General features: G+C 26.6%; 1 protein-coding gene across 1 annotated transcript; it reads right to left on the bottom strand.

The window, feature by feature from the left end:
- Nucleotides 1–926: 926 nt before the first annotated feature.
- On the bottom strand, nt 927–18,613 carry LOC145836457 (coatomer subunit alpha-like). Its single transcript, XM_082944256.1, has 25 exons — nt 18,574–18,613; nt 18,358–18,471; nt 17,444–17,517; nt 16,693–16,809; nt 16,134–16,284; nt 15,811–15,923; nt 13,715–13,845; nt 13,368–13,514; nt 9,817–10,014; nt 8,811–8,953; nt 7,667–7,886; nt 6,470–6,694; nt 6,140–6,272; nt 5,664–5,840; nt 5,312–5,501; nt 5,163–5,236; nt 4,612–4,811; nt 4,341–4,497; nt 3,955–4,066; nt 3,810–3,895; nt 3,290–3,499; nt 2,893–3,006; nt 2,525–2,725; nt 1,799–1,974; nt 927–1,074 (listed from the first exon to the last, which is right to left on the bottom strand). The coding sequence occupies exons 1-25, from the start codon at nt 18,611–18,613 to the stop codon at nt 927–929; spliced, it is 3,651 nt and encodes a 1,216-aa protein (XP_082800382.1).
- Between the last annotated feature and the right edge of the window lie 5,940 nt (nt 18,614–24,553).

Here is a 24,553-nt window from a genome sequence, read left to right as displayed (position 1 = left end):
ATAGTTTTCAAGTTTGTATATCTATATTATCCGTATACTACTTGAACTTTATTTTTCTATCAATTTATAAGACTTACTTTTTTGTTTATTATGATATTTCGAAATTTTACTACAAATTTTTTAACTTAATGTTTTTTTTTTACTTTTGACCACTTTTTTTGAGTGTGTATAAATCTTTAATAGTTCAATTTGTTTAATAAACTTTACTAACAAACAATTAACCTTTTTTTTACTAGTTTAGGATGACAAGACTGCCAGTTAAATAATTAAAATGGTTAATTTGCACTAATATTATTATTTGATTGAGCACTATTCATTAAAATAAACGTTTTACTTACGACCAATAACTATATGACAAGCCTGCAAAATATTCAAATACTACTTTTCATTTTAAATAAAAAAGTAAAACTACCAAGTTATATATACAATACTGTGTATATAAAAAAAAAAATTGTAGCAAATTTTATTTTACCGTATATTGAAAAGTACAAATTACAAAACAAAAAAGTTCAAAATAGGATTGCTGGTATTTCTTTATGAAAAACTACGAAATCACTTTACAAGGTTTTTTAAACCATTAATTTTGCTGAATTTATTTAAGTTTTATAAAATAATCGTATGAATGAAATCTATAGAACCTCAGGTATGCAAACTTAAACATATATTAACTAAAAACGTTAAAATTCAAAATAAATAGTAAAATGTAGTTTTATTAATAAAATGCAGTAAAATATAATTTAAAAAAACTTTAAGAAGAAAATACTACAAAAAACGAGGAATGCTAATTTAAACTAGTTCAATCACCAGTTAAATTGACAGAAACGAACTATAATTTACCATTCAAACTTATAAGCTTGCTTGCATTTAACAACAAAACTACATAAACGATGCGGTGTGCTTGTACAATCAACAAAATATTAAAATTGTCACACTCTTCTGAACTGCTTTATACTGATTCTGATGCCGCTGCACTTCATACCAACTTTCGTGCATGACGTCACAGTTGAAACGCTTCCGTTGTATTCGGGCTTGAAACATGCGCCACTCAGCGGACATTTCACCAACGTACGTCCCCTGATTGCCATTTTTTAGTTGTGTAACAAACATTATACTACAAGTATCTAAGTGAAAGTTGGATTTTGCATGTTAAATTTAAATGAATTAATAAAAGCTCATATTTGATAAGTTTAAAGAATAATAAAGGTGAGCTATTTCGAAAAGCAAGATTACTAAACTGATAAAAATGTAAGAAAATTTTATATATATTTAGCAATTATAAAATTAATTAAAAATTACGCCATTTCAACGTTGTTATCAATTAAATAATTATTAGTAATACACAAATACTGCATCAAGCATGAAAACTGTTAAAGCTACACCTGATTTACACAATTTTATTGTTTAAACTTTACTTAAAACCTTAGTTGAATTTACGTAATAGCTAGTTATGTTAAATAATTCTGTGTACAAGTTTATCAGCTACTTAATGATCCTAAACTAAAATAAAAACTTGCAAACAAACAGCGTATAAATAGTTGTGCAGGTTTGAATACGCATAAAACTGAAATTATTTAGAAATGGTTTTATAAGTGCTCTTAAAAAAATTTAAATGTAGTAAAACAAACGAAACAGTCTGAATATAAACAACTTAAATAAGCAAAAGCTAAGATACTACGATTAGTAGTTATGAGAAATTAAACTCACTGCGTTATATTACTATTGCTTTGTTAGATTTTTAACAACGAGTTTTAGTACTTTAAAATTGATTTAGACTTTGTTAAACTAATAATGCACATACTTGTATATAGGAGTGTATGAGGCAGCACAAATATCGAACGGGTTGTGAGCATCGTATTTCATTTCCACCTTATCACTCGCGTTCGACTCGCAATGTCTCAGTATTTTCCTCGCTTGCTCGCATGCTTTCCCACATGACTCCAGCTGTAAAAATCTTCGTACGAGCAGCATTGTCGTCTGTGTAATTTTTTTTTATTTTTTAAATAAACAAATATACTCTATCACTTTAGTTAAAAGTTATACTATTAATACTTTGGCTAAAACGTTTTGCTAGTGTAAATACTTTTAAAATTTTAAGAGTAAATACAATATGTATAGACTTTTCAAAAAACTTAAAATCCTATTTATATCGACAGCTTGAGAATAAATGGTAACTAATTGTACTCGTTTTAGTTATTATATTAATTAAACAAACATAACATATTGCTTGAATATAATCAGGCTTAATACCTTTAATGTCTTTTAACTTACAGCAAATTAATTCTGAAACCATTTATTAAAACCGTTGAAGTTTTGCAACAGGGTTGTTTTATTTTCTACATAGAGACCGATTGGAAATTATAAATCATGACAAAAACTTTAAAATTGTTGATATCGTATTGATATGTTATTACAACACGTAATAATAATTAAAAAAAGATTATTTGCTAACAGAACTATATAGTTTAAATTTAAGCTTGAACCTTATGTTACCAATTTCAATAATCTAACAGTTCAAAACAACTACTTTGTAATTTTCAAGTTTGAAAGTAGAGCCGTACGCTGTCCTCAATGCGAGTTTGAGGTGCTGTGGCTGCCAGTTGCAGTGTGTGAGGTAGCATGCCATTTCGGCTTTTCTCACAACTTCCTTGTCACCCAGCGACTTCCTCTTCTGTTCCATCATAAGGCCTACTATGTACTCCTTGCACGTTGATATAAGTTGCTGCGCCTACCAATTAGTTTTTGTTTAACTAAAATTGGAATTTATAATACCTTTTGTGATTTTAAATGGAGTTTTAAATAAGTTGAAGAGCTTACAAACGATATTGTCTACGCCGTTTTTATTCATATTCTTACTTTGGTTCAAGATTATATAAAATCATAAGTTTAGCTTACATTGTTAACATCTTGTTTACTTTCAACAACTAAAAGAGGGACAGTCAACAAAATGTTTCTGAACTTTTCAGTTGCACCTTTGAACTTTCCTTTCAGTGTTAATGAAAACGCTTCCTGTAAAAATATAACAAGTTCCTTATTCGAATACATAACAGTTATATGTTATAAACTTTACAACAACTTACAAGTAACTTGCACAAGAAATAAAATTTGAAATAAAACAAGAAATTAAACTTATGATTAGCACCTAGTCGATAATTAAGTTTAATGTAAATATAAAATTTACTGCTGTAAATATGTTAAATTTAAAAAAAAAAAACGTGGAAAAGGATTTGAAAAACAGCAGTTAAGACTGTTATAATCAAAATTAAAAATACAAAAGCAACATTGTTCAAACCTGTAGCTTTTCTTTGAGTTTTTTCAATGTGACGGCCACAGCGGGGAGAAGGCAATTTGAACCTGCCCCCGTCGAGTTGCGATGCATTGGAAGGTAAAGCGGTGGCAGGGATGATACGGCTTGGTGTGCGGCACTGTTGCGTTGGTATGACGTCATAAAGATGCTTTTGTAAAGAGAAAAGTCGACTACGCCGATTTGGTCATGTAGCAGCTGACATTTTAATTCGAGATACATAAATTACAGAAGTTTTTAAACTAAAAAGATGCTATAATAACAGAAACCACAAAAAAAAGCTCATTTAACGGTACTTTATTAAACAGTTTATTAAGCAAAAAAGTATTTTGTTGTTTGTGTAAGCTCTAGAAACAATATATTATAATTATCTTTTGTTCATTTAAATGTACATGCTACTTATTAAAAAAAAAATACTCTCATTTAACGTTTTTAGATAATAAAATGTTTTATTTGTAAAAAAAAAATACTTAAATGTAAGCACAATAAGGTTTTTATTCAAACAAACCTTACAAGCAGTCTCAAAGGATCCGGCTACAATATGATCGATAGCAAGTTGTGAGTTCGCGCACCAACAATCTTGTGTTTGCTTTCCTGTAAGTAAGCATCATGAATTATAATCTAATAACTTATATATTTATATATTTACAAACCTCTACTTGGGGGTACAAAGTAGTCATCGTCAACTGCATCATGATACTCATCACTAGAAGGTAATTTAAGTTCATCATCAACAACCCAGTCATTTTCATCATCTTCTGGCAACTGTCGTATTAGTAGTTGTATTTACAGTAAACATAGAAATCATTTTTTCAACATCCATTAAACTTTGTTATTTGTAAAGTATTTGACTAGCAAGGCAATGTTAAAACATTTATAGTATTTTTGATATACTCAGGTTTTACATAATTGCCTGACCTAATAAAAAGTAAAGAAGCGCCCCCAATTATAAAACCACAATTTGATATAGAATAAGAAGGTTTTCAACAATTAACTAAAACTTTAAAAAAAAATTCAATATTAAATCAAAACAGCAAACATGTCTATCAGATGAAGACTCGACGATGTTTCCGTCTTCATCAATCTCGATGTCTTCATTGTCGCTCCATTCGCCTTCGTTCGCCACCTCATCTTCCGTTGATGACAACGTTGCAGACAGACCTGAAATAGTTGCTTTGCATGAAAAATAAACATGGTTTATCAAAAACATTATATAAAAATATCCAATACTTTACTTAGAGTTATAAGCTGATTTTAGCCTGGTATATTCATTTGTAACGAGCGCAGTATTAGAAAAATGTATTTTTAAAAACAGACCTTTATTCTGGTACAGCATGGGCCAGTTTCCACTGCTCTTGTCCACTGGTGCGAGCGGCTGCAACAATTCAGCGTTTTTACAAACTTTCGGCAATTCTCCAACAACTTCTTCTTTCAACGTTTCAGCAGCTTGCAGTTTGCGTGTTGCCGCAGTCAAGTAGGCCAGTGAATTTTGTCCGGCTTCATTGAGTACCTGGGTGATAATAGTCAGCGATTGTATAATTTAAAGTTAAGAAAATATTTCTTGAGTGACTAAATAAGATCAATTTAATCTTTCATACAAATTAGGTATTGTCAATGTTTTTGATAATAAATATTTATGATCTTAACATTTTTAAGTTTAAATAGTATAAACGTATTTCAACAAAAAATTCTCAGTTGCATTAAAATATCAAGTGAATATTATAACTTTTAACTTTACTCTAACTGTTTAAAAATCCTTAAATTACAAAAAAAAATTATAAAGTATCAAGCAATACTGAGTTAAAAGTATAATTTTTAAATGTCTAAGTACACTTTTTTTGTTAACTGCCATATGACTAACTTTTACTTGTTCTTCAGCATCGCCTAAATACAAAGCGGCTTGAAATCTTCCAGAAACATCGTTGCGAGCTTCAGCTGTTTGCGAATATATTTACATTTAATAATAAAAGATTATTAAAACTCTATTGTAAGAAAATAGAACAAACGTACCGATTTTCATCATTTTTCTCAGTTTCTTCAGGTCTCCAGTTATAAGATAAAAGAATGAGAGCTTGTCGAAATTTTTCGTGCGCTGGTAGCATTTTTCAACAACCTGGTGGTTTCCCGTTGCCAGGGCGATTTCTCCTAATGCTTCCCAACAATTTTTGTTGTCGAGCGACTCCGCAGCTTTCGATGCCGTCTGAAAAATTTTATAAAAAATTTTTCAAAATAGTTATAATGTTTATTTAAAAATTATATAAAACATACCAGTAAAACATGTAGATATATCTCAAAAATTTTATCATTTTTCAAATGCATGTACAAAAGGTATAAAAACAAATAATAAATAAGTTTGAAATACCTCGATATCACCGCATTCGAGTGCGAGCGCAAACTTCGTTTTGTCGTCTTTAACAAAGTGCAGAGCTATTTCAGGGTAGCCGTTTTGCCGCAGGTAAGCGATGATGGACTGACCAACCAGCTTCGTGTTTCGCACCATCTTCACTAATTCCGGGTAGTTTCGACTCACTACCGCCATCTGACGAGGTAATATATAATTTTTTTGATTTCAAAAAGCTAAAACTTTGTGTAAAAGCAGTGCATATTAAATACATATTTAAACTGTTCAAGGCCTTTAAGATTTTGTTTTGCTAGAAATTTAATTCAAGTTAAAACAACTAAAAAACCCTAAGACTCTTCATAACAGTTTACTTCTATAACATTTTACTTAATTAAAACATTTTAATAAAAAATAAAAATGGAGCTTTGACCATATTCATAAATACATCTTAATAAAGAATATAATGTTTTAATTTTGAAACAACATTGTGAGTTAACCTTGAACTTTATTTCAGTGAGATCGATATCAAACACCAAGGTGTTCACTTGTCTGTCCAAACAATACACTCTGTTGTTTTTTATTTTCGTGATGTATACAGGATACTCCAATGTTTTTATTATTGCATGATCGCTGTAAGATATTGTGTTTTAAGTTAATTAAAAAAAAAACTTTTTAAATGCATTTCCAATCGTTGAACTACAAACTGAGTAGCTTAGAAAACCTGTTTCGCTACTTCTAATTTTAATTTAAAATATTTTACTAGCAGTAACCAGAATTTAAAAGTGACAAAAAATCAAAAAAGAAACGAAGATCAGTTACAAACAAACCCGTTAGTGAGGGCGTACTTGATGTGGGTGGTGGTTGTGTAGATGAACACTCCACTCTCATCCCAACCACCGCTCTTCACATGGACGTTCTCGCTTACACTACACAGTTCCTCCATACCTCTGTTGCAAACAGTGATGCTGTGTTTGGACAACAAAGCAACTTTACTCATGTCACCACTCCACACCACGTATTTCACCTTCGATGCTTCAACTGTTCCGATCCGACTGTTTTAAAATAAAACTATTAAAACATATTGCACTACTTTTCCAGTATATCCTAACCTAACTAATTTTAAATTTTCTAAAAAGCTATAAACAAAACTTTAAATCTGTTTTAGCATTATGAGAACTGTGCTAGTTAATTGCTTTTAATAAATAAAGTCGATATCATGGTCTTTTTTTGTTGATGAAGTGTTTTGTATGATATTTTTTTTTTGATAAACAGATTTTTATTTTAAAATAGGTCTCTATATACAATAACAATAAATGTTCTAAGTAACATACCAAATATAACCTTAGTTATATAATAAGGATATAAAACATAAAAAAAAACATATTCGATAAGAAAAAAAACGACATGTAACATATAGTACAGTTAAATTAAAAAAAGTACTGGAAAGATAACTTGAAACTCTATATAAGCAAAATGCTAATTAAAGTTGTTTCTTTTAATGAATGAGGTATGTTAGTTATTCTTGTAATTATCGTGAAAACAGTATTATGTTAAACATGAGTATTTTAATAATATTAAACGATTCCATGACTCAAAACTTCAAAAACTAGTCAAAATATAAACTTAAAGTTTTTCTTAAAGCTCTTAATAACTATTACACGGTTATATTATGTTCAGAAATCATTATTCTGAGCAAGATTTTCTTAATATCACTGGTTTTTTTAACATATATTTCAGACTGATAACGTTAAAAAGTTGACGATTATCTAAATAAATTACTAGTTTAGAAAACTAAGAAGTACTTCATTAGAAATTAATTAATTAAGATTAAATACATTACTTTCATTTAAAATTTTAAAATTTATCCTAATTAATTAAAGAATACTTTAGCAAAAACTTCCAAAGCACGTATGATTTATGGAAAATAATAGTTTAATTGTTTTTAAAACACTAAAAAAGACTTGTTATAAATTTCCTAACTTCTAACCATCAAAGTTATTAAAAAATTGTTAAAAAAAACTTACAGTTTTTGCTGCACATCGTAAAGAGTAACGCTGTCAGAGGTCCGCAGTAGAAGGAACCCGGTGCCAGCATAGAATATCTTGTTAACAGACGAGGGCATCTCGATTTTCTTACTAACTTGATTCAGCATGTTTTTGATGACAATGCTGTTTGTTTCATCAAGCTTTGCCACTCTGTTCCTGGCCACCCAAACGGCAGCCGTTCCCGTTAAATTCCATGCGACTGTTAACGTTGGAAATTTTGTAAATATTTTCACGATATTTATTTGTATTTACTGACGCTGTAAGTGTATCAATACTGCACAGAGAAAGTTCTTTATAGTATGTGCACAACAGTTTTTAAACTTAGGGTTCTGTATTTTATAATTGATCAAGCTATTTAAGTATGTTGTACTAAGCTAACAGTCAGAAATAAAATATTTTTACATCGTGTTTTGTGGCGAACTGTCAATTTTAAAATGGTCAAAAAAACTATTCTATTTTAAAGCAAACACATACTAACTTCATAACGGTTTATACTACATTTTTCCAAAGTTTTTATTTAAAAAACACATGTTTAAAAAAAATTTTTCATTGAAGGTAGAAGTATTAGAAAAACATAAAAATTTTGTGTTATCTACAATAATTAAGTTTATAGGTTTTAATGAACGCATTTTTGTTTTTCACTTAGATTTAAGTATAAGGATATATATTCATTAATTAGTTAGCGTATAACTTTTGACTTTTTCATTCAACTTAATGTACATCTTAAACTTTTTGTTTGCTTTTATCTTAAAATTTTAAACTTTGTATTGTTTTATGGCAGATAATCGGTAGTTAAATAAATCATTTTTGCAAACTTTTGTTCAGCAAAGTTTTTATTTTAATGTCGTTGAAACATTGTGCAGGATTACGATATTTATTTTACTCTACTATTTAATTTAAAGAATAATGACCGTAAAAAAAGTAAGAAAAACATCAGCTACTTGTTTGACCCAGAAAAAAATACGAATATTTTTTATACAAATTTTTATTGATAATTTGTATAAATTAGAACAAAATTAAGAAAGCTAAACAACTTAAGAACCCTACAGAAAAATAGCTTAAAAAGCATGTGAAAGACTAAAAGTAAACTTTGTTTTATTTCTAAAGCTCGACATTTACTTACCTTTAGAATTCTTGGTGTCTGAGTTGTAGGACATTTTGCAAACATCAAACTTGAATGTTTTACGAAACGGGGGATTTGAAGTGACGAGCATCGCGTGCTCAGCAGGATTGTAACAAATCGAATGCACCTTTTCATTTGACAAGCTGAATGGAAAATAAATTGCATAAATTATAAGTGGCACACTTTAACGTAAAAATATTTAAAACTTGCTCAGTTTGCTTCTGGATATGTTAAGAAATGTATGCTTGGTTTTTAGAATAAAAAAAAACAGACTCTTTATGAACTACTAAAAACTATTAAAATCAGTTTTATTTTTTATAAAGTGTAGTTTTTTAGTTTTCCTATAGTTTGCTTATTTCTATATACTGTTAATTAATAACGAAATAAAACTGAAGTATGGTAATTATTATAGTTAAAATATTTTTTATGTGACTACTTTTTTAAACAATGTACTTTACAAAACTTATTTTATTTTATATTTTATAAAAAAAAGACGAAAAGTTATCTGTTTGAACAAATTAGAAAACACATATTTGTTTATCTTTCAACAATTTTTTAATAAATTTGTACTATTAAATGTCAGATAACTAATTATCTATTTGCAGAAAAAATAACTTCAAAAAGCTTAGGTGTCTAAAACTTTAACAATTTTAAACTAGTAATTAGCCAGCAAAACGAAACCTTAATAAAGTTCAAACAGAAAGTGGTAGTAATTTCAAAGTTTGCTTTTTTACCATTATAATAATATAACTAATACAGTTTTAATTATCAGAAGAAAAAAAACAATAAAACATGTAGTGTTTTAAATTAACATGTAGTTAGAAGTACTCTAAAAAATATTTAGTATTCAAAACATTACTAATCCTAACTCAAAACTTTAAGTTTGGCACTTGCAAAACAGTTAAACCAGACCAAAAAAAATTGTTTTGAAGAAAAAACAGCTTGACCAAACAAGTACTAATAACTTTTTTGAAACGCTACATTAGCAAATTTACAAAAAACTAACGCTTTGAGAGACATAACAACACTGTCCATATCGGTTGCTAGATTTAAAACTCTAAGATGTTTATCTTTCACATAATACATAAAATTTCTATGAGTAGCATAAGCAGGTCTTTCCCTCTCAAGCTTAAAAACTTGCAGTCCAGTGTCGTGTCCGACAGCAAAAAGGTTTGACGATGGATGGCTCGCTACTATCCATTGTCTGTTTATCAGTTTTTTAGTCTTAAGTACAACGTACTTATTCTAACTATACAAGTTTTAAAGCTGTAGAAGCTTGGGGTAGGTACCAGAAAAGCACAGCGTCACTTAAGCACGTGATGACACTTCAGTAAGGGCTGTCACTTTAGCACGGTGTCGCTTTAGCACAGAGTGTCACTTAAGCACGTGATGACACTTCAGCAAGGGCTGTCACTTTAGCACGGTGTCGCTTTAGCACGGTGTCGCTTTAGCACGGAGTGTCACTTTAGCACGGAGTTACACTTTGGCACGGTGTCACTTTGGCACGGCGTCACTTTTGCACGAGCGTCACTTCAGCATGAGGGAACACTTTTGCACGGCATCACTTTTGCACAAGGGGACACTTTTACACGGAGGGTCACTTTTGCACGAGATGACACTTTTGCACGGCGAAATTTTTTCATGATGACAATTTTTACAGAAGCATTGTTGCACAACGTCACTTTTTTACGATTAAATTGTTGCACAGCGACATTTTCGCACGATGACTTTTTGGCATGGAACACCAATTTTGCATTTAGGTAAAAAGTTTTTTAGTTAGTACCAAATCTGTAACATAGAAAGAAACTGAAAAATAAAATTTTATAACTTATTTATATTAAAGGCAAATAACGAAGGATTTAAAATCTTAAACAGTTAAAGTTAATATTTGGAACAAGCTAACAAAAAAATTAAACATTTATAAACTTTATTTAGTAAATGTTATTTATAAAAGATTCATACCAGAGACAAAAAATTTAATTTATTTAGAAACTACGATAAAAAAAATACTTAAAGTGTAAGTAAATTGTTCTAGTTTATTTTGAACCTTAATATATTAATTAACAGCTATGCCTTTTTGTATATTTTACTATACGTTTTCAAGTTTATTGTCCATATGATGGACCTAGGCATCAAGAATTAGACCACTTAAACTGAAAAACACATAAAGAAAAAAATAATAATAAACACAAATAGTTTACTTATTAAAACAAAGATAAAAACATAATTTGATATAAAATTTATAGGTTAACATAAAAAGCAAAATTTTAACCACAAACTTATACTTATTTATGCTTTGATATAGAACGATCAACATCAAATATTTAACTGCATTGACTAACAACAAAAAAAAAACCTAACACTTCAAGGACATTAACAATAGACTGGCCAGATGAATAATCATTAATTACATTGAAAATTGACTTATTATTAAAGAGCAAAGATGCTGCTAATAAAATTAAACTATAAACTAAGCTAAATCTTAAAATTAAATCAACGGTTGATAAAAGTTACTTATTAACTTTACTAACACAAATGTAATTCAGATAAGACTTTCTTAACTTTAACCGAAATTCTTTAAAGTTTTTGATAGTTTGTTTCATATTTCAACTGACTGATAAAAAAAAAAGAATTCTGCCAAGCCTCAATATTGAAATATTGTAGCGGTTGAAGACTAATATTGTATATTTTTTTGAACATATTTTCAAGCTTTCAAATGTTACTCTATTATTTACTTATCATAATCTTGCAACATTATAGTAATGAAATAATCCAAGTTTAAATCATGAAAAATGCGCTATTTTATTGCTGTTTTTATTCTCACGTTAAATAAACATCAAGTAAAATTTTAAATACCTTTACACTTCATAAATTAACAAAATCCTTTTTTTTTTTCATTTTAACAATTGTTTAAACTTTAAACAAATTTAAAATATTTTTTTAACAACTATATAATGCTAACTATAACATCAAGAGAATATAAGTAAAAAATAATACTCAAAACTTGTGTTTTAAAGCCTCACTAAATTAAGTTTATCTTTCTGTTTAAAAATTAACGACACTGAGATGAACTTTATTTAAAGTATTCAAAATTGTTTTTATTTGTATTCACCTAGTTTATTTAAATTAAGATTATAGATATGAATTATTGAATTGTGGTACGTTAAAATATTGTTCTACGTAACATTTAAATAAAAATTTTCATTTAAGAACTATATTTAAGCACTTACGAGGTCTTTGACCGAACTTTAGTTTCTAAAATAAAATTCTTAAAAGAATAAATTTATAAAAACTTTACATTAAAATTTCATCAAAAAACTACCACATTTTATTCATTTAAAACAACTTTCGTTTAAAAGCGAATATTTTTTAAGTTGACAAAAAAAACTATTAAATTTCTATATGAGAAAATAAAAATTAGAAGCGCGCAAAAGTGAAGTTCCGTTCAAAATTTACTGATTGTTAAAAATTTTGCAGCTTATAATTTTATCCGTGAAAATATAACGTCGTGCAAAAGTTATGACGTGTAAAAATGTCGCCGTATAAAAATGAGCCTGCGTGCAAAAGTAACGCTGTGCAAAAGTGTCCCCTCGTGCTAAAATGACGCTCGTGCAAAAGAGTCGCCGTGCAAAAGCGTCCCCTCATGCTAAAGTGACGCTCATGCAAAAGTGACCCGTTCCTCTTTGGCACGGCGTTACTTTAATACGGAGTGGTATTTTTGCACGTAATAATTTAAGTCTAATAAAATGTTCGTTTAAATAATTTTTAGTTGTCTAAAATATTTAACTTAACAAACAAATATTTGTGAAAATTAGTTTTAACACTTTTAAAAATATCGTCTTAAACAAAAATAAATAAAGTTTTTACAATGGGCTTAAAATAAAATAAGAAAGTTTATGATTTTTTCATATCTCTTAATTTTATTTAAAACTTACGCTTAAAGTTCAGCCTTATTGAAAAAAGTTAAAGCATTTAAAAGACATTTTAATAATCCTAAAGCTTGTATGTATTGCTAGCTTTATCAAAATAATTTTATGTCGAATACTTTAAAATAAAAGCATCAAAATATTTTCATCCGAAATTAAAGAGTAAAACAAGTTAATAAAGTTTTTAAATTTAATTTAGTTTTTGTTTTAACTATAGCTTAAACTTTTAACTCATTTATAGTTTGTTAACTTTTAGCTTACATGTAGCTTAGTTCGTTTTTATATTTAAAAAAAATACAGTACCTAATGTAATATAAGCAAAGAAAAAAAAATGCAAAATCATTTTTGTGCTAAAATGACACTTCGTGCTAAAGTGTCACTTCGTGCTTAAGTGACGCCGTGCTAAAGTGTCACTCTGTGCTAAAGTGTCACTCCGTGCTAATGTGTCACACAGTGCTAAATTGTCGAACCGTGCTAAAGTGTCACTCTGTGCTAAAGTGTCACCCGTGCTTTTCTGACCCGTTCCCAGAAGCTTGTACGTTAAATAATTTAGTAATGTAAAATTACGGAGTGACAGCTTATACTTAGTAAGCAAACAACTAAAAGATAAATATAACAAAAATATTCTAACCGTCCATCTTCCCTCTTGTGCGTTAATTTATGAACGGCTAATTTCTTTTTCATGTCCCAAACCCTCAAAGCTTTATCCTCAGCTACTGATAATAAAAAATCTTTGCGAGGATGAAACACACAACAGACAACGTTGTTATAATGGCCTCTGTTGAAATATTTTTATTTGATTTAGACGTTAAGGGTTTTAAAGCTTCTATTTTAAATCCCAAGTTTCATTAAACTGTTTGAGAATATTTTTTTGATTAAAAGTATTTATTTGCAACTTAAAAATAATATGCAAAATTTCATTAATTTTTTTGAATGTTATGAACTTATAGTTTTGTTACGTAATATTGTATTTTATACCTAAAATTGTGAACTTCATAAACTCCTGAGCCGTCCATACGCCAAAGTCTGACTGATCTGTCATCAGAAGCAGAGGCAATTAGGGGCTTTGTTGGATGAAAGCATACCCAATTAACTCCTCTGGTATGACCCTAAACAACAACAGTTATATAAATAATTATTTTTAAATCATGATATAATATACAAACAAGCATGTTTAAGTTTTGTACAATTTTTTTAGAAAATATCGAGAAAATTATTAGTTATGTATAAAACTTAAATTTTAAGAAAATATTCTCTACCTACGGTTTTTAATAGTTTGTTTTTATAAATCTTTCAAATAAAAACTTTTGACAGTTCGAAATATTAACTTTATTTTAAGACTCTTTCTTTTACAAAAGTTTTACATAGCAGAAAAAAAGACAACACTATATCTAGTCAGAAATTTAAAACAAGTGTAATCATTTAGTTATAAAAATTACTGTATTATTTTGGTTTGCTTATTTTTATACTTGTATAAAAGCCAATCATGAAATAGTAAACAGTTTTATAGAATCTGTAAAACGGTACGAAATACTGTTTCTAAAACAAACAGATAAAATAATTAAAATTAATCTTTTTTTTTAATTAGTACATCAATCCATTAAGTTTACCAAAGAATCTAAAACAAGTAACCAACTAGCTTTTTTCGATGTTCTGATTGTTAAGAAAGATGGAAAATTCACAACTAAAGTATACAGAAAGCCTACCTTCAACAACAACTACTTAAACTTCCAATCATTTTGTAGTAAACGTAAAAAAATTGATTTAATTAAGACTCTGTACAGTAGAGCACAAAAATCTGCTCACCTGAATACTTAGCTGATGTAGTTAACAATATAAAGTCAATTTTTAAACTCAATGGGTATCCCGAAATGTTAGTAAACAGAGTAATAAAGTCACAATCTACCAATTCAAATATAGCTAAACCTTATGGACCAGATAAATGCCAAATATTATTGAAACTTCCATATATTTGTGTTGAATCGAATTTAATTGAGAAGAAAATAGTGGATATAACAAGTAAAACATATCATGCGGTGAACCCTAGGGTTTTTTTCATGTCCAAACCAATACTTCAACGTTCGGAAAAGGACCTAATTTCACCATAAAAAAAAGTATTGTAGTTTACAAGTCTAAATGCTGCTGTGACAGTAGCTACATTGGTCAAACTTCTCGACACCTCACGACTAGAATAAAGAAATATGTTCCCATGTGTATCACTTCGTATATTAAAGACAAAAAAGACGAAAAGAGTGTTGCAGTCAAAAATGCAATAAAAAAATCCGCGATAGCAGAACACCTTGTGAATAATCCAAGTTGTGGAAAAAATTTTACATTATCTAATTTCAGTGTAATGCGACAACGTTCAAATACATTGGAATTAATTAGACTCGAAGCCATCTTAATACATTTAAATAAACCAAATTTATGTAAAAAGGAAGAATTTGACTACACTTTAGCCTTATTTAGTTAAGACCATTTTGTGTTGATTACATTTTTGTTGATTACATTTACTTTTACTTAATCGATTAGTTAATTAATTTGTAAAATTTTTGTGTATATACTTGTTGTGTTTTATTGTATTGTTTCAATGGTAATTTCCCTGAAGAGAATTTGACGAAATATATTGGAAAGAAAAAAATTTGAGTGTTTATTTATTCATTAAAAATTATAAAATAAAGTCTGATGTTTAAATTACTAAAAATTAAAATTAAGCCAAATCCATAGTTACTTGATAACATTTAATATGAAGTGTTATAAAAATCTACTACTCAATTTTTTCATTTATAGACTATTTTTTAAAAATTAAACTTTGATTAAGTTAGATGCTCTATTTACCTGAATATTAAATTGATAACATAAAACAGTATACTTTTATTTTAAATTTTAGCCACTTAAGACTTGTATTCTAGTTACTTAATTGAAAATTAGAACTTACTGATAAATCAAAACTTAATTATACTTTAAACTAATGCGTTTATAACTATTCTGCAGAACTGGTAAACACCTTATAGCGGTAAAAGTATAGTATTTGCGACAATATAGTTTTCTAAATAAAAAGAATGATAGTTCACCTGAACAATATGTTTGCAAATAACATCGGTACTTCCAAACAACTTAACATTATATATTTTAGTAGTATGTGGTTTGTGAACACTTCCAGGAGAATTATGCTTTTTGCGAAGTCCTGTTACAAAAAATAAGAGTAGAGTAGTAATAAAGTTCAAAGGGATAGCTTTGTGTTATATCAAAGTAAAAAATGAATGATTACTTTTCCATAGCAAAACACCTTTAGAATTTGATTCAAGATATGTCTTAAGTTTAAATTATGATATGAATTACTCGACACAAACGTATACTACTGAAATCTCTATGTAAACTGACAACAAAAGCTAACCGGAAATATTCCACACTCTAATGGTGCAATCCAATGATGCGGAAACAACGAGATCTTTAGTTGGGTGAAATTGTGCGCACATGACGTAATGCTCGTGACCAACAACCAGTCCTACTTGTGTGCGGGATTGCCAATTCCATATACGTACTGTCTGTTAAAAATTAAGGTTTAGATTCAATTTTTTTTAAAGATTAGTTATATTTCACATGTACTATTTTGAATTTGAAGACATTTTATTAGTTTTAATTGGTCAATACTTTAAATATAAACTTGATTTAGTATCATTACCTTTATATTTAAATGTTTAAATATAGATTATAAGTTCAATAAGGCAAAAACTAAGTTTTAGAAATAATAACAAAAAAAAGTCTCTCAAAATGTATGAAAAAGTTAACACAAATTATTTTCAATTACAAATATTAGACTAAATATTATTGAACATAAAGTAATAGAAAGTTTGCAAAGTTGTTAAACCATAAAATATGCAAAAAAAAGTATTATTTTTACTAGTAACACTTGAAACGAGAAAGATTTAAGGAAAGTATTTTTGAAATTTTACTTGATCATCTGAAGCACTAATAATCCACGGATTCTCATGATGAAAGAACGTAGATCTGATGTAATCTAAATGTCCTCGTAAAGTGAACAGACATCTTTTCAATTTGTAGTTCCATAGCTGTTATTGGAATTAGATTTAGCTAACTTTACTAGTGATACTATTTATAAAAAAATAAAACAATCAAACTAAAAAAATCTAAATGATTATTCCTAATAATAATAATTGTTATTAAACTATACTTTCAAAAATAGCAAACAAAAGTTAAGTATACAAAAAATTAAAGTTATCAATTAGTACTAAATAACTAGGTAAAAAATTTCTTATTGTACAAATAAATTATAGTTATAAAATTTTCTTAATAATAACTCTTAAGAATTGGAAGGTAACTTAATATAAACAACCGGTAGTGTTTATTTTAAATTTAGACTAAAACTTATGTTATACACAGACATTTTTAACACAAAAACAACCTAGTTAAATAATATAAAACTACTAGTTTTTTTAAACAAATCAATACTCAAAAAAACTATAAAAAATATATATAATCATTTACAATACAGTAATTTTTAAATCAAACAAACACTTTTAAAACTTGTTGTTTATTTTATTACAAACTACTGGTTAAAGTATCACAAAAAAATCTAAAAATAATAAGTTTAAACAAAAAATAGCTTAAATTTTTTACGTAAACATAGTTTTTAATTATATAGTTTTTAATGTGTATAATTTTGAAACATGTACGTTTACCAACTTTTATTCGGTAATCATCACCTCCTGAAACAAAAAGAGGTTGTTCATTGTGAAAGGATAATCCTCTTACTGGCCCTGTTAGTAAATAGCAAATTGTAGAGATACTAGCCTTTTATCATACTCTTAATTCTTAAAAAAATAAACTTTTAAATTTAAAATGATCACCTACCAAAACAAAATGTTTATTACTAAAATATTAGAAATATGTATATAATTTCTATGTTTAAAGTTAAACTATTTTTCAAATGCTAGCTACTAAATTTTAAAAACTTTTTATTATTTTTTTTCTATTTTTTTTCCAGATATACTAGATTGTATAGCAATAGAAAAGAACTACTGTTGTTAATGTAATAGTTTTAGCCTCAACTAAACCTTAATAAGTTTTTGTTATCTAGATATTTACTATTGGTTATTTTCGTTTTACACAACGCTTTGTTAGAAACAAATACTTTAAAGTATATATAAATAAAAATAAATTCATACTAAACATTATTCTAGCGGTAAAAAATGTATTCAACGATGTTAAAAGTTCAACTAGTCATAAAAGTCTTTTAGTTATTTAGTATAAAGTTTATATAAAAACTTAAATAAAGAAGATTTAAAACTTTAAAAACTGTATTTTTATTAACGACTATTTCATAACACATCATTTGAAAACAGCTATCTTTTAACCTAATTGCCTTCCAATAATATTTAGATCACTTTAAATATAAATTTCCTTTCAAAATGAGTTGAATATTAAGAATACACAATTTAAAAATGAGCTTGATATAGCAAAACAATTTCAGGAGAGTTAAAAACAAAATTTCAAACAAAGTTAACAAAAATAATTAGTTTTAACACACTTAAATTATTTAAAAGTAATTGTAATAATTAAAATATTAACATTAAATATACATTAAATAATACACAAACCATCATGCTCATCAAATTTGTCGATCATAGTTCCCATTCTGTAGTCCCACAGTTGAATGATTCCAGTGTAGAGTGAACATAACACCCACGGCCTCCTAGGGTGGAAGGATATACCTGAAATGTAGATTGTGCAGAAGTTTTTACATAAATTTTTGACTTAATCAGATTTTTAATAAATTTTGTATAAGTAAATTTATTTGTCCACAAAAAACTAACCTTTAACTTTAGCAGAATTGGTTTTAAAGCTTTTCAGCATTTTTTGTGTTATGTATATCTATTTTTGATAAAGAATTATAATTAAAATTTAGTTGTTAGTGCTAAACATGATATATACTCCAACATATTTTTACACTAACTTACTGTAAGCAACATACGTTTTTCCTATTATTTAAAAGGTTTTGTATAAATGTTAAAAAAGATAATTTAAACAAAAGTTATTCTATTTTATTCTGAGTGTACTCTACTTTTGGTTGTAATAAATTATGTATTTTTCTTTAAAAAAGTTATAGTTATAAAACACTTGTTAGGAAAATAGATAGTTTTTTTAATTTAAGCTATATATACTTTGTAAGTTAAGTGATGTAATACTGCTTAAAACGCCTTACAATAAAACTAAAACATATGTTTAAATAAAATAAACTTTTAACTTAAAAACTTAAATATAGAATGGAACTGTTTTAAAACTTTGACTTTTTTAATGTAAGATATATACAAAAAAAAAGCCTTTCTAGTAGGTTTTTTATATTTAAAATAATAAAAACCCAACTTTTAGGATAGTCAATCCCCAAGTATGAGTGTATTTATTTTATTTATACACTAAACTGATATATTCGAGTTTTTTGAGAAAGTTATTAAATTTTTATAGTCTGTTCACTACTAAATTTAATACTAAAACTTCAAAAACCTTTAAAAAAAAGACAAAAAATTTATTGAAAGTTGTTTCACAATTTTTAAGTTTATTTAGAAATTAAAACTTTTACTTTATAAACTTTAACATTATTTAGATGGCTAGATAATTTAAACAAACTAAATATATATGAAATTGTTTTACTTTTAAGAAAAGCAACCTTTATATTTTAATTTTTGTAATTATTTATGTTAATACATTGGTGTTAATACTATGTTAAATATAATAAAACTATATTCTGTGCACAACAATATAATTTTTGTGTGTTTAAGTTATTTAACACTCTTTACATTGTAATAGGTTTATAACTTACACAAGTTGAAAGCAACAACTTAATTTTATTTGATTAGGTATATATGTTGTATTTAGTCGGTTTTTTTCTTTAAAAATTGAAAACTCTTCAGAAGTAATTGTACATTTTATGTTATTTTTTATACTATTTTTTAAAACTTATATGTAGAAAAGAAAAACCAAACAATTTTCCTAAAAAAAATTATGTCAGTTTTAGTTTGGTGCTCAACTTAGAAAAAAAAAATAATCTGTTTAAAGTTAAGTAGAAAAATAATGGAGAAAAATTAAAACTAGATTCTCTCTTATTTAAAAAAATATTTAGTTTTTTTATAAAATAAGTGAGTATTAATATAAATTAAAATTTTACCATTAATTTATCAATAAAAGAATCTTTTGCAGGTAACTTTTAGTAGTCTAAGTAAGTGAAAACCTTCTGTAGAATTAAGTCTTTGATTCAAATAAGGTAGCATGAGTGACCCATAACTAGCTTTGGTTACATAAAACTAGTCAAGTCAGCCTGACAAAAAAATTACCCATTTATAAATGTTAAAGTAAATTCTAGCTGCATCAATAATACTTAGTATTTAGAAGTAAAAGTATCAATGTTTAAGTTTTTAAGAACCAGGGCTGCCACTAATTTTTAAGAAGTTTCTTCCAGGATTTCTAAATTTATTCCAGGATTTTAAAAGTATACATTTCGTGGTTTATTGTTAGTTTAATCATAAGTTTAAGTTTAAAACTGTTTACAGTAGTGTTGTAATATTAAAAATATACTGTAAAGCTACTTTAAATGTGTTAAAAAAATTGATGATGATAAAAAATTGTTTCTATATGATTAATTTTTCGTGTAAAATCAAAATTTTGTATTTAACATGAAAAAATTGTTTAAAATTTCAGGTTTTTCCAGACCTTAGTGGTTTTTCGCCAAAATTCCAGATTTTTCCAGTTTTTTTTAATGCTTAACAGTCAAAGTTCATGTTTGTCTATTTTTGTCAAGGAATCCAGGTTTTGTGGCAACCCTGAGTAACCTAAATAAATTTTTGATTGGATTATTAATACTATATATATTACTATATAAATATTCACCTGAAGCATTATTTAACCTGAAAATGTAGCTACCCTAAAAACACCTTTTTTGAAATCAACTGCTTTACAGTTAACTCCTTAAACAATTAATCCCTATTTATTTTATTTCTCTATGTACTTTTTAGTCTCTTAATAAAGTTTATATACTACTAAATGAACATTAAAAACTAACAAATTATTCACATGTGTTGCCAAAACAATAAGATAAATAAATCAGACTTTACTATTCATAAACTTAAATGAGTTCATATTTCTACAAAATTCTCTATAATATAAATATAATAAAACTCACAATCCTTTTTTTTTAACAAAAGTATTTTCTAAATGTTATTTAATTTTTTTTTTTTACACAACTTACATCCTTGAAAGTTTTAAATTCTGAAGCAAACACACAAACTTATCCTAATTAAGTCTAGCGTTATGATATAAAAAAAAAATTCACCAATGCTAAGTAGTTTTAAGTAATTTAAACAAATTTTAATTTAAAAGACAAATAAAGAAAATCTAGTAAGTTATGGGTACTTTTAATTTAGAACTATGTTAGTAATTTTACATCAATTAGAACTTTTTTTTTTGTATTTTTTCTTATATTATCTAATAAAATTTCTAAATTAAGCATTTTTTTTAGGTAATAATTAATTTGAACTTTAGTTTGGTTCATTCAGAGTACTATGCTATGCACAACACATGTAGTTGAAGTTGTCCCATTTGTGTATTTTAAATTTTCAGCTTGTCACGCCTGAGTAATTTAGGCAAAGTGCATTTTTTTACAGGAACAAAACAAAAAATATGTAGTATAGCAGAGACCCTACTTGTGAACAAGCTGGTCTAATTACTCGAGCATTAAATTTTCATATATGGTTTATTGAACGTCAAAAAAGACGTTAAAAATCGTTGGTCCTAGGACCTGGTGAACGAAAAAACCTTTCGGTTATCGAGTTATATATTAACAAACAATGTTTTTTTTGCATTTCAGTGTGCAATTTTTATAGAAATAATAAGTATTTTGACCAGACATAATAAAAAGCACAGTGTTTGGAGTTAAACATTCCTTGGCAGTAGGATTAAAATTGATATTTTAATCAATTTAAATCTTACTGCCGGGGAATTTTTAAACACAAAACAGAGTTCTGTTTACCAAGTCTAATTAAGAAAACTCTGGCAGAGACGTTTAACCACTAAAAAAAAGTACTGTCAGGAAACAATACGTACGAAATTTTCTCTGGGTGCATCAAAAAAAATTAATAATGCATAAAATTTCAATTAAAAATATACACGCATTTAGTCAGTAATCAGAATTACTTTTGCTGAAATAATGGTAAATAAAATGTTCTACTTAAACTCACTTTTTTCTTCTTGAAAAGGTATTGATAGTTTAGGTTTTAAAAGTAAAACTACCATAGCAAGTTATTATAATTTGTCATAATTTTTTCATTAATTAAAATTCTTTTGTTTAAATAAGATGAATTTAAATAAGCTTTAATTTTTTAAACTTGACGAGTATTATACGTTATATTAAATTTTTAATAATTAATGTATATTCATAAAATAATAAACAAGTTAGTAAAATGTTAACTAAATTTAAAAACTAAGTGTAAAAGTTAAGATTTAAAAGTATTTATAAGTCAAAATATTAACATATGAAGTATTGTATGATAATACCTAAAATTTGCAGTGAAATTTCATGAATAATTTTTTTTTTCAAATTATGATCAACTTGTAGATATTAAATTATTTTGTATTTTTTAATTACCATTTATGACAATTAAACAAAAAAAAATTTAGAAGTGTTTCTAAGTGAATTGTTTTACATTTTAAGCTGTTCATAAAACTCTGTAAAAATAATAAACTTTTAGCTGCACTTGTTTTAATAAAGTGAACACTTTTCACTTGTAAAAGTATAAGTTAAAATATTTGTTTGCTTACTTTTTATAAAAATCTCAGACCATTTTATTACAGTTTGTGTTAAAAAAATTAGTTTTGCAAATAATTTGCAAAGGTAATAAAATTAAATAAAAACTAATAACTAATGCAATTGAAATACAAAGTTAAATATCTATTTTGTGATATAAACATAGCTTTACATAATTAAAGTAAACAAATTTAAAGAGATTTAAGATATTTAAAAGCTTAATTAGGTAGGAAAAAATATAAAACTAACATCTCTTAAAGTAAATTAAATATATAATACAACTACTAACAATACAGTTACATATACACGTAACTAAAGATTTAAAGTTGCACACTAATCAATAATACTTATCTAAAAGCATTAGAGTTAACATAAATGATAATCTTGTTATGTGAATAATGCTATAATGTTTAAAACTTCTAGACATTTTAAAATTTAACTTATATAAAAATACTAATATGTGACTTACTAACTTGTTATTTGAAAAGATCTATACGAAAATTCTAAGCTTATATCAAGTAAACATGATGCACAACCTTAATGATTAATTCCTAACTATAGTAAAATTTTTAAGTAGAAATTCTTGTGTATTGACATATTGTATACTGAAGTTTTGTATAGTTATTTAATAGTAATTTATGAAACACTAAAAGTCCGTATGCTAGAAAGTATTTTTAAGATTAAGTAATAATTATAGACAATAAATAAAAAAAATGTTTTGATTTTTGAAATTTAAAACATAAATTATTTATATTTATTTTTATCGAAGTGATGAAATAGTAAATATTAACTTATTTGCATACGTCATATTTGTTGGCACAAAAGTGTTTACTTTTAAGGGAATTTCCCAAATTAAGTATTTTAGTTATGAGCAGTTGCGTAATATCTCAAGTAAAACATTGAATAAGTTTTATTTCTTTTTAAAACTAATTATACATAAATTATAAAATCTTTTTTTATGATTTAAACTTAAAAGTTTATGTTACACCAACAAAAAAAGTTACATGAAAATTGATAATACAATAATTAGTTAATATCATTACGGTAACATTTCACCTTAAACATTTAACAATAATATCTAAACTTCAAACTAAGTATATGTAAATGTAAAGAAAATAAAACTACGACTTTAAAGATAAAGTTTAAATGTCACTATAGTCGTGTCATTTATCTATTTATAGTTAAAATGACCTGACTAGTTTTTGGTAAATTGTATAAATAAGAAGTAAAAATAAAATTTATAAATAATATCAGAACATTAATTGAAATATTCTCAAAGTTGTACTTCATAAAACTTGTTTTTTTTTAACTAAATAAATGTGACTAATAATTTAATATTTATTTAAGTAAACATAATTGTATTTAAGTTATAACAATAAAATACCATAAAAAAACAGTATAAACTTTTTTAACTTTATAAAGCGTCTAATGAAAAATACTAAATGCTTTTTTACACAAATAGTAAAAAAAGGCAACATAAAAAAACTGAAGTTTTTCGAGTATAAAAAATTTTTGTATAAAAGTGAATTTCCTAAAACTTGAAAATGTGTACACTAGCGTGCAAAAGAAAACAAATCAACAGTATTTACTTAGGATAGAATTAAAAGTAAACAGTGAGGAATAATTAAGACCTACTGGTGTCACAAACATTTACTTTAACCTTGCTGGTTTGGTCATGTTATAAATATTGGTTACGAGCAAACTCAATAGACTCTTTTGTACAGCGAGTTTGATCATTAGTAACACAACTGTGCTTGACCAGCACTACGTCGTAAGGATGTCTGCAAGAGCAACCTGAGTAGCTCGAATTATGATTAAGAACTTGCTAACGACCGCAACAATCGTCAACTGTCTGCATACAGAAAACTCAGACACGCTAAACTTTGAGAAACAAAAGTAGAAAAAATGGGAATCAAATTTTACTTTTTTTTGTCCGTTTATTAAAAATTAACTTTGCATAACAGTTATTTACTTTTCTTTTATTATTATGTATATAATTG

Source organism: Thalia democratica, chromosome 5 (assembly GCF_965202585.1).
Source record: "Thalia democratica chromosome 5, ktThaDemo2.hap1.1, whole genome shotgun sequence".
In the NCBI taxonomy this organism is placed as follows: domain Eukaryota; kingdom Metazoa; phylum Chordata; class Thaliacea; order Salpida; family Salpidae; genus Thalia; species Thalia democratica.
Note: the sequence above shows the minus strand (reverse complement) of the source record. Positions and strands in the feature narration are given on the sequence as shown.

Bases quoted from the DNA above. Each gene is read 5' to 3' on its own strand.
- LOC145836457 (XM_082944256.1), bottom strand. From the start codon at position 18,613: ATGCTGAAAAGCTTTAAAACCAATTCTGCTAAAGTTAAAG. The intron at 5,237-5,311 runs GTACGTTTGTTC...ATTCGCAAACAG, and splicing joins GAGAAAAATGATGAAAATCG to CTGAAGCTCGCAACGATGTT. The intron at 3,896-3,954 runs GTTTGTAAATAT...GCTTACTTACAG, and splicing joins CTTTGTACCCCCAAGTAGAG to GAAAGCAAACACAAGATTGT.